Raw genomic sequence first — 10,953 nt, 5'->3', positions numbered from 1 at the left:
CGTACAAAAGAAGGTGGTGTTTATTTGTTCTTCCTTACACTTGCGCTTACGTGCCAGCGTGGACTGACGGACCCGGATTTATACGTAACTAACGAGACGCTCAGTTCTCGGTTCGATCTTCTATCTGCTCTTCTTTTTCGGCTCCAGTCTTATATATCCAGGGGTGCTATTCTGTACATGCCTACCGACAACTGTCGGTTCAGTATGGTAACGATAGTTGTCGCTTGTGTGACCGACAAAGGTAGATGAAGCTTATTCTGAACATAGCTCATACCAACACTGGTCGTTGCAAGCGACAGTCATCGGTATGACTTTATCGATAATGTACAAACAAGATCAAAAGATGAAGAAAAATTGTTTTCAGCCAATAGAATTAAAGCTCTAAAATTATTAGCATGAAATTATTAGCAGCAAGGAATTCATCTATGTCACTACATACTATATGATAGTATTAGTTTTTTGTACGCTTCCGTGGCGGTTGAATGTGGTTCCCGTAACTACGCACATTTTTGATCGTGGGACATGGGACTGCGTACGTGTTGTCCCTGTTTTCCTTTTACTTTCATAATCGTTGACTGGCGTAGGAGATAGAGTGTAATAGCTCTGCTCAGAGTCATTTATTGAATCAGAATTCGAAGTCGAATCAGAAGTTGGTATTGATAATAATATAATGAGTGAAAGAATAGAGTGAAAGAATAGAACAAAATGAATTCAAAAGAAATGTAAGTGTATAAAAAATATAATAAGAAACGGAAAAGAAATAATATAGGATCAATTAAACGTTTCCTACTAATAATGATTCTATATTATAACTTTTCTGTGTTGATATATATGTGTTGATATTTTTAATATTGTTCTGTTGAAGAAAAGGATGGCAGCTACTTGTTAAGGAACAAAATGAATATTAAAGACATCTACTTCATTAACTTCTTATCAAATCATTCAACAGAAAATTGATGGTAAGAATAGAGTAAAAATCTGCTGTATATATATTTAAAATGCATGTTAGTAATTTCAATAAATACTAATCAACAATAACATTACATCAATATTATTATTTTCCATTTAACAATGTAAATGCAAAATAATATATATGTTATATTGCATTTACATTATTAAATAGGAAATATTAACATTGATATTATTACTGTCGATTGGTGTTTACTTGGTTACAAAACAATAAATTTTATTCTGTTTATATTGCCTGCAGATCTTGCAGTATTTTTAGTGGTATGTGGGTAAAAATTAGTATATATTAATAAAAGATTGTTTCAATTTATTGTGTTGGGATAATATTTGTATTTTTATCTTATTGTATATGTGTTATATGTGTTATAATTTTATGATACTTACGTATGATATGTATTTTTGTATAAAATTAAATGTCAATGTTTTTTTATTTAGTTTGAAGAAAAGCCGTTCAGTAAAGACGACAGCTCAATATGAAGAATTGGTAAAATATATGGAGTCACATTCAGAATTTGCCACAAATAAGTATTTAACTAAAGATGATAAAATCCCGCTTAACAATGGGAGCAATTGGCAGAAATGCTTAATGCATTGTCTGCAGGCAATAAGAAAACATCGAAGCAGTGGCAGACAGTAAGTATTTGATCATGACATGTATTTCATGAAAATTCTTAATACATTAGTTAATAATATGTCTTTAATTTTACTTATTTAATATTTTAGTACTAAGTAAATGCTACTATTAGTACTTTAATTTTATCTACAGATTCTCTGAGCAATTTAATACATTATATTGCATTTACATTGCTGGAGTGGGAATTAATAATAATATTAATATAATGTTATTGTTGATTAAGTTATAGTAATGTTATAGTAAGTTATAGTAAGTTATAGACATGATATTTGAAGAATATAATATTATTATCTATATTCATGTAATTTTTAGGTTTGGCGTGGTTTAAAAAGTAACGCTTCAAAGAAAGCAGCAAAATTACGCTATGAAAGGAATCGGACGGGAAATTTTCCATTGAATTCAGAAAGTCTCGATAATTTGCAACAACGTATTGTTGCCTGTATTGGGCTACAATATGTTGAAGGTGCACATGATTGTCTGGACAGTACTCCGGAACAAGAGGTACATTCATATTTCTTTACTTATATAAGTAAATACTTTTGTATTACGTTTTTTTTTGTAGATATGAAGTTAATTTTCACTACATTATATTGCACTTTCTGCATTTGGATTGAAGTAAGTATATATTTGAATACTGGAAAGAAAAAGTACAAAGTTCCAATGCAGTATTAAAGAACAAATGTATAGTACAATACAATGTAATATATATAGTAATATATAAGTATTTTTAATGCTATTTAATGTATTTCCTTATAGGAATATATTTTATATATATTTTTAGAAACATCAACTTCAACTAGAACATGAGAACTATGATGTTCTAAATATTCCACCAGAGACGACGTCTATAAGTGAAATTTTGAATTTGGAAAAAAACGCAGATATCAGTGATGGTTCACTCATTCATTCTATTACACATGAATACTCTTTTTTCGTACTTACACGCATGCACGCGCATTCACACATATACATATACGCACATACATACAATAAGAGATTACATATACATTTATACTTAGCAAATATGAAATAATATTTATATAACAGTTTATTCCACTCAACAATGAAACTGTTATACAACACACGTGTTATATCGCATTTACATTGTTGAATAGGAAATTATAACTAATATTTATGGTACTATTATTTGATGTTTGCTGCATACTGTTATATAATAATCTAATGACATATAAATTCAAGTTTATTATTATATTCTATATATTGCAAACTATATTTCTTCTTTATACATACGTGTTTAGATAACGTTTTTGAAATAATGGAGACTAATACAAGTAACGAAAACGATTTGACATATAATGATGTTATGCAATGTTTAAATAATGAAGACACTACAACGAAAAGGCCGACAAGCTTAAAAAAAGCAACATCAAAGAGACTGCAACAAAAAAAGAAGGAAATATATAATAGTAAGTGTAAATTTATTATAATGTGCAATATATATTTATATTTGTATATTCCACAGGAACTATATTCCAATGTGACACATGTTTGCTTCTAAAATGGTTGTAATATTTTGTTATGTATTTCAAAAAGATATTTTTTATTTTTTATTTACTTATTTACTTATTTTTGTAGAGAGAAGTAGTAAACGTATAAGCGTCGAGCTGCAACAAGCTCGAGAAAAATTTACAGAAATTGCTGAAAATCACGCTAGAGCTCTACAGGTAGCATTTTTATTATTGCATAAAGTATATTAAAACTAATCTTTTTTTGTGATGTAATTATAATTGTGACATTAGAAGCGATAAGATGCTCTAAATTCCAAAGTACGTTAAAATAAAGAAATATATCGCAAAAATAACAAATACTATTGATTAAGTACACTATAAAATATTACAAATGTTTTCTTCTTGCTCCAATAATCAATAAGTTACTATTAAATTAACGTTACAGAATGAGAAAAATAGGTTAAAAAGTATTGTATATCACGATAATTTTATGGCAATTTATTGTTAGAACGAAAGGAAATTGTTCGTAGTATTTAGTAAGTGTGCTTAGTTTATTACAAGTTGTGAATATATTTCTTTATCTCAATGTCGTGTACAGAAATTTGGAGCATGCATTTTCTCCCTTCTAATTCCATTGCAACAAACATCAAGTAACAGTAACATAATTTAATTACAATTTTACACTTAACAACGTGAATGCAATATAACGTGCATGTTATGTAGCAATAACATTGTTTAACAAGGGGAATTATAAGTAACAGTTATATAAGTGTTGCTTAATGTTTGTTAAATTAAATCAATATAATAATTGTTATTTAAACTTAGGATACTGAGATACTTTGATTTAAATTTAGAGTTCTTTAACTCGTCGTAGTTTTAATGTTGCATGTATTATAATATTTAAATAAAATATTTAAATTTGAAATCTGATTAATCTGAACTAAGACAAATTTCAAGTAATAATTAATAGTAATCTAAAACATTAAAGTGAAAAGAAATAATTGTAAATTTCATAATAACTGATATTTTTTGTTACAATTGTTTGCGGAGGCTTCAATGAAGCAAGCTGATGCTGCAATGATGCAAGCAGAAAATGTACGTGTACAGAACGCCTTGGAAGAAAAAAGATTTTTAATGGAGGAAAGAAGATTAGAAGTAGACGAAAAACTGATTACAACTTTAGATAATATGCATAAATTAATGGAAAAAATACTATTCAATTAATACGTCACAATCACATAATATAAGAATGTTTTTATATCTTTATAACTTATTATACGTGTTCCGTACGGCACGTAATGTCGTACGGAAAGTCGGTGCGAATCGACGCTGCAGGGCGGGCGGCCTGGTTCCTGGGGGGTTCTCGCTAGCGGCGGGGAACGCGGGTTCTCGCGAGCGAGCGCGCGGGACTCCCGGTAGGTCCAACCGCGGCCGCTACACGGCGCGGCTCGCGATTCCGCTGCCCGCAGGCAAGATTCGGCCGCCCGGCTATATAACCGGACGCGCCGTGCCCGGTCTTTGCCTTGCCTTATCTTCTGACTGAACAGTTTTTGGTAGCAAGTTGTGCTACGTGTTCGTGCATCGTTGTACTGGTGATTACCGACGCGCTGTCTAGGCTTTCTAAGGCGATCGGTCTTCCGTCTTAGATTCGAACCACTGCTCTATATACTCTGCTGAGTTGAAGGTGGCGCCAATACACTCTGCTAGGTCGAGGCTAATGGTTCGAATCTCGTTTTGTGATCTCGGGCTCACAGTGTTGCCGTGATCTTAGGAGCGACTCGACCGTCTCCTCGGAGCTTCGAGCTCCCTTGTTGCCCAAGCGTCCGTAGGGGGCCTTGGCGATTTAGAAGCGGCTCGGTCGCCGTCCTAGAGCGTTCGTGCTCCTTTTTTCAAGTGTCCGTTAGGAACTTGGCTTTCTTGCAGAAGCGACTCGGTCGTCCTGCGAGCCGGAGCTTCGGAGCTCAATTCCCACGCGTCCTCAGGACCGTGGCTGGCTATTGGCCGTTACGTCCGGAAGGGCAGGCCGTCCGAAACGACGGAGGTCGTTTCGTTACACGTCCTTGACGTGCTCCGGGTGCCGCGCGCCGTGGACGTCACGGACGTGTGTCCTGCGGGACTTTGCGTTAGCGAATGTTGTTCGCTTTGTACATAGTTCTCCTGCGTTGTTCCACTTGCGTTTTACTGCGTTACTTCTGCGACATTCTATTGAGTCTACTGCATTCATTACGTTTTACATCGGCGTCTCTGCATCATTGCGTGCGTGTCGTCTCTCTCTCTCTATCGCTTCGCCGCCGTCCCTGAGCGCGGTGCGTCGGCGCGCGGTGTTGCGTGTTCAGCAGGGTCTGTGGTCGCCTTACGGGGCCCCAGCCCTCAATCAGGACGACCGGTCGGTCGTCGAGCAGCCTGGGCGCAGGCTGACGTCGCTCTGCGATCCCTTCTTATCAGCCAGGTCTCCGGAGCTATTGTATGTTCGGTCTAGTTCCGAACAATACGTTATGGTTAAAAATGTTACACACTTTATATTATAGATATATTGTTTATTTCAAAATTATAACATATATAATATAATATATAATATATAATACAAATACAATACAAATGTAATACAAAAGAATTTAAATAATAACTATGTACGTGTTTAGAGAAATAATTTTTTTATATTCTCTCATAATGCTGAGCAATAAAACTCCTGAATACGTATGGCAAGTGCCCGGCCTTGATACGCATAACCTCTGTCGTCATACTCCACAGCTCTATTTGGTCTGTTGACGTGATGCAAGTTTTCATGCATTTCATTTAATTTTTCGTCTTGTATACGATGAGCAATCCTCACTGTGTAACACGGCACATGCGTTAATAATTTTACCAGCCATACCTGGCTCATACATTAAGCGCCTCTGGGCAGATAAACATCTGAACACGGATTTCCAGACGCCAAATAAACGTTCCACGCACGATCTAGCGCTGCACAGATCCTCGTTATATTGAAACCTAGGTGTATTTGGTATTTCATGTTTTAGAGGTGTCATTAACCATGGCTCTAAGCTATATCCATCATCACCTGTTAATAATAATAAAATAATAAGATGATAATATATAATAAAATAAGAATGAAATGTAATGAAATAATAAAAAATAATAAAATTAAAAAGCTTTAAAATAATAAAATGCAAAGGTTCTAATGATATACAATCAAATAAGGCTAATGACAGCCAGTTATGGCAATGATAGGAATATTTAAAACTTTTTGGGAAGATAATATTGTCTAACAATGTTAACATACGTATCGAATGTATTTTTCGATTTTAATTTACGCGGCGAATGAAAGTCTCATCATCAAACACACCCTTTTATCCCAAATCATTCTTTAATTCGACATGAAATACCAAAAGCTTTAATTATTACTATTTCGTGATTACGTTTAGCTTACCAATTAACCAAGTATTGCATTCTCCATTATTATATCTTCGTTCCATTATACGTCGTATAGGAGAATTTGACCAAATATAAGCATCGTGTCGTGCACTTGGATATCGCGCATTTACATTCAATATTTTTAAATCAGGATCACAGATCTGAATAACATGAAAATATTTATTTCTTACATGTATATATCATATTTATATTTTAAAAAGGTATAAAAAGGTATTTTATAAATGTCATTAAGCGTAATTAAAATGTCATTGAGTATAATTAAATATTATATTACATATATATATGATGTACATTTAAAATATAAATTACCAATAAAACCGAACTAAAATGTCCGTGAAATAATAATATTAAATAATTATGTCACTACATGGTACTTAAATTACATATACATTACTCGTAAGGAAAATATTATTAATTAAAATTTTTATGAATACATTTATATAAAATAACTTAAAATTATGAGCAAAATATAAAATAAATTAAAATCAAAAGTTTTATAATCTTAGAACTAAATTAAAAATATTAAAATTTTAAAACCTTTTACAAAAATTAAAGATATAACAATTAAAACTTTTAATAATTAAATTTTCACATAAGATGAAATTACTTACTAATTAAAATATTTATTTGATGTAGTACATACCACTTGAACGTTGAGAGTATGGTCACCCCAATGATTCACGTATGCTTCTTCGTGCTCTTTTAGCCCTTTAATGTTTATATAAGAGCAATCGATGGTTCCAATTGCACCTATAAACGGTTGTGGAGCAATCCTAAACTTTTCCCGGGCGACTTGACGTTCGCCATCTGTCATGGGGAATCAAACTCATTGTCGTAGAAGAAGATCATTTATTGCGTCAGTTACTTTTCGTATACAGCGACTAACAGAAGGCTGGCTTATTGCAATATCCCATTGTTCTCCTATAGCACTTTGAAAACATCCAACAGCATAAAACCTTAAAGTGGCTAAAACCTATAAAAAATATTTATAAATTTGTAACAAATTAAAAAATATCATGCTTTTAAAAAATTATTTTTATTTTATCACTTGTGTTTTATATACAAAGCTTTCAAAATCACTATTTTTGGCAAAATAGACCACATTTAAAAAAAATTAATTTGTGTAAAGATGTAACATAAAGTATTCTATATATCTGACGTTCAGGACTAAGACCACTTGGTCGCTCATGTTCCAATCTTGGTCTTAATGTTTCAATTAAATCTATTACGATCTCTGGACTTACGAGGGTGGTCCGATAAGTACTTAGCCTACAAAAGAAACACGAAAATTTTGGAAAAGTGGCGATTTATTTCTCAAGTCTCTTTTTAGCTCGATACATTTGACCCAGCGATGCTCCAACTTCTTTAACCCGTCTGAAAAATACGTTTTCTCGAGATCTGCAAAGTAGGCCTCCGTGGCGGCGGTGACCTCCTCATTCGACTCAAATTTCTGCCCGGCGAGTGACTTTTTCAAGTTTGGAAACAAAAAGAAGTCGCACGGGGCCAAATCTGGAGAATACGGTGGATGGGGCAGCAGTTCGTAGCCCAATTCGACCAATTTGACCATGGCGAGGGCGGAGGTGTGAGCCGGTGCGTTGTCATGGTGGAAGAGCACTTTTTTCTTCGCCAAATGGGGCCGTTTTTTCTTCAATTCGGTGTCGAATCGGCCCAATAATTCGGCATAGTACAGCCCTGTGACCGTTTTACCCCTCTCCAGGTAGTCGATGTAGATCACACCTTGTGAATCCCAGAAAACGGTGGCTATCACCTTTCCGCCCGATAGGACAGTCTTCGCCTTCTTCGGAGCACGTTCGCCGGGTGAAGTTCACTGCTTCGATTGTTCCTTGGTCTCTGGTGTGTACCAGTGGATCCATGTTTCGTCGACGGTCACGAAACGACGCAGAAACTCCTTCGGATTGCGCTTAAACAGCGTCAAACACTGCTCTGAAGTGGTCTCATGGTTGCGCTTGTTGTCCGGAGTGAGCAAACGCGGCACCCATCGCGCCGATAGCTTTCTCATGCCCAAAATTTCATGCAGGATATGACCCACGAGGTCTTTTGAGATGCCTACTGTCTCAGCTATCTCGCGCACCTTCAATCGGCGGTCTGTCAATACGAGATCGTGGATTTTTGTCATGTTATCCTCCGTGGTAGCCGTTTTCGGGGCACCTGGGCGTGGCTCATCAAAAACTGACGTGCGACCACGTTGAAACTCGTTAAACCAATTTTTGACGGTCGCCATCGAAGGAGAAGAGTCACCGTACACAGCATCCAAGCGCTCTTTGATTTCGCTGCGCGATTTCCCTTCCAAAAACAAGAATCGAATCACCGACCGATATTGCTCTTTTTCCATTTTTCTAAAATCCGCGGATACGCCCGCTTCCACACGCGGTCAAAACAAAACTACGAGTCCGATTCGGCTGAAATTTCGACAGTAGCCGTCTACGAGAGTGTACTACACGATAGTAAATTTCTCTTGCGATAGTGGCGCCATCGAGCGGTGAGGCTAAGTACTTATCGGACCGCCCTCGTAGTCTATGTAACTTGAGAAATTCGACATTGTGGAGATCAAAAGGATCATGCAATTCTCTCCAATTCTTTCTCTCCATACGACGTTCTAAACGCCTCATGCGATGCTCCAAATATAAAATATCCCATGCTAGGAATTCTTCTGCCATTTTGCAATGCTATAACAAAATATATATATTTCTTAAAACAAGAAATTCAGCTAAAATAACAATGATCTTTTAAGATTTCTTTTAAGATTTCTTTTAAGATTTCTTTTAAGATTTATCTTTATCTTTAAGATTTCATTTAGATTATATTAAAGAAAACACGCGTAGTCAAAGTGCAGAAAATATATCGTAAAGTAAGTAATATCTGAACAAATATAATCTGACCCTTGTGTTAGGTGATTTCTATTCACTTTAACTATTCACTCATGAAGTAGTTAATACTCGACAAGACAATGGTAAAAAGATAGACATAATATTAATAAATATTTAAAAGTTACATTAAATATTTTAAATATTATGTGCTGTCACAGAAGTTTTCTTCAAGTTTGATAAGCACTTATGTCTTTAAAATCATAAGTAGTTATTCGTGTCATGAAAATGTTTTTAATTTTAATTTTATACTAATAATTGCCTATTGTATGCCAGATACAATTTTCTAAGTTTTGTTAAATAAAGCAATAACTTTGCATTATTGTATTATCATATACATTTGTATTTAACCTTCATAGATATGTTAATCGTATAATATTTGAATACTCATATATATATTCCCAAATAGCCAAATTTGTAATGCCAAATAATTCCAAACACATGCTACAAGTTTTGTCAGCAAAAACAGCACAAATTTGAAACAAAACTTGGTATTCCAAATGATGTCGACAAATTGTTAACAAATATGCAACAAACTCTGCGTACACAACTTGATGCCAAATTAACGTCAAATACAGAGCAAGGCTTGACAAAAATCCGACAAGAAATTGGCGTCAAATAAAAAGCAAACCTTAGTGGCAGAACCCGACAACAAATTCACGCCAAATACATGATAAATCTTGGCGCCAAATCCACAGCAAACTTTGGTGTCAGAATCCGACAGCAAATTGGCGCTAAATACAGCGCAAACCTTGATGTCAGAATCCGACAGCAAATTGGCACCAAATACGTAGCAAACCTTGGTGTCAACGCGACATCAAATTGACGCCAAACCCACAGCAAATCTTGGCGCCAGCACGCAACACCAAATTGACGCCAAATCCACAGCAAACTTTGGCGTCATACGCGATATCAAATTGACGCCAAATCCATAGCAAATCTTGGTGGCAGCCGCGATACCAAATTGACACCAAATCCACAGCAAACTTTGCTGTCAAAGTTTGACACAAATTTGACGCCAAGAATTAAATAAAATTTGTCGCTTTAATGCCATAATTTTTTTATTTCAGGAATTAAATGAGTCACAAATAAAAATATAAATGTTTTTATTAAAACCATATATATTACAAATTAACGCTATTTAAATTTAAATAAATAAATAGGTAACCCCCAATATGTATATATATTCAGTTCCACTCAATAAAAGTTCACATTATATCATATATATATATATATATACATATATATATACATATATTACGTTGTTCGGAAAGTTCGTTTCAAATTTTTGAAATAAATTAAGAGCGCAATATTTTACACAAAGAGGAACTTTATTGAAGCAAATATATACCGTTTTGTTCAACGACCTTGGCCCATCTTTTAGGAAGCTGCATGATGCCTTTGCTCCAAAATAAAGGTTTCTTATTGGCGAAAAATTTATCAAGATGACTTTTGAGGACTTTCAAAGACTCGAATTTCTTGTTCCGAAGAAAATTTTTTAAAGAAAGAAATAGATAGTAGTCAGATGGGGCAAGGTCGGGAGAATATGGAGGATGAGGAA

The 10,953-nt window shown here is 34.6% G+C and overlaps 2 protein-coding genes across 2 annotated transcripts; one reads left to right on the top strand and one right to left on the bottom strand.

The window, feature by feature from the left end:
- Positions 1–510: 510 nt before the first annotated feature.
- Positions 511–4,297, top strand: LOC112590328 (uncharacterized). The gene is made up of 8 exons (XM_025306449.1): positions 511–722; positions 866–959; positions 1,405–1,602; positions 1,916–2,104; positions 2,385–2,490; positions 2,863–3,030; positions 3,200–3,288; positions 4,111–4,297. Exons 3-8 carry the CDS (start codon positions 1,549–1,551, stop codon positions 4,294–4,296), a joined length of 792 nt encoding a protein of 263 aa, XP_025162234.1. The 5' UTR covers positions 511–722; positions 866–959; positions 1,405–1,548; the 3' UTR covers position 4,297.
- Positions 4,298–5,727: 1,430 nt separating this feature from the next.
- Positions 5,728–7,321, bottom strand: LOC112590326 (putative nuclease HARBI1). Its single transcript, XM_025306445.1, has 4 exons — positions 7,151–7,321; positions 6,503–6,647; positions 5,948–6,133; positions 5,728–5,834 (listed from the first exon to the last, which is right to left on the bottom strand). Exons 1-4 carry the CDS (start codon positions 7,319–7,321, stop codon positions 5,728–5,730), a joined length of 609 nt encoding a protein of 202 aa, XP_025162230.1.
- Between the last annotated feature and the right edge of the window lie 3,632 nt (positions 7,322–10,953).

This window comes from Harpegnathos saltator, unplaced genomic scaffold, assembly GCF_003227715.2.
Source record: "Harpegnathos saltator strain DR-91 unplaced genomic scaffold, Hsal_v8.6 scaffold780, whole genome shotgun sequence".
NCBI classification, from domain to species: Eukaryota; Metazoa; Arthropoda; class Insecta; order Hymenoptera; family Formicidae; genus Harpegnathos; species Harpegnathos saltator.
This window is presented reverse-complemented; position numbering and strand designations above follow the sequence as displayed.

What these genes read in the sequence shown, in the direction of transcription:
- LOC112590328 (XM_025306449.1), top strand. Translation starts at nt 1,549, where the DNA reads ATGCTTAATGCATTGTCTGCAGGCAATAAGAAAACATCGAAGCAGTGG. An exon ending in ACAGTACTCCGGAACAAGAG is followed by an intron (nt 2,105 to 2,384) that starts GTACATTCATAT and finishes ATATATTTTTAG; the next exon opens with AAACATCAACTTCAACTAGA. An exon ending in GGAAAAAAACGCAGATATCA is followed by an intron (nt 2,491 to 2,862) that starts GTGATGGTTCAC and finishes ATACGTGTTTAG; the next exon opens with ATAACGTTTTTGAAATAATG.
- LOC112590326 (XM_025306445.1), bottom strand. Translation starts at nt 7,321, where the DNA reads ATGACAGATGGCGAACGTCAAGTCGCCCGGGAAAAGTTTAGGATTGCT. An exon ending in ATACTCTCAACGTTCAAGTG is followed by an intron (nt 6,648 to 7,150) that starts GTATGTACTACA and finishes CATGTTATTCAG; the next exon opens with ATCTGTGATCCTGATTTAAA. An exon ending in GCGCTTAATGTATGAGCCAG is followed by an intron (nt 5,835 to 5,947) that starts GTATGGCTGGTA and finishes TCACGTCAACAG; the next exon opens with ACCAAATAGAGCTGTGGAGT.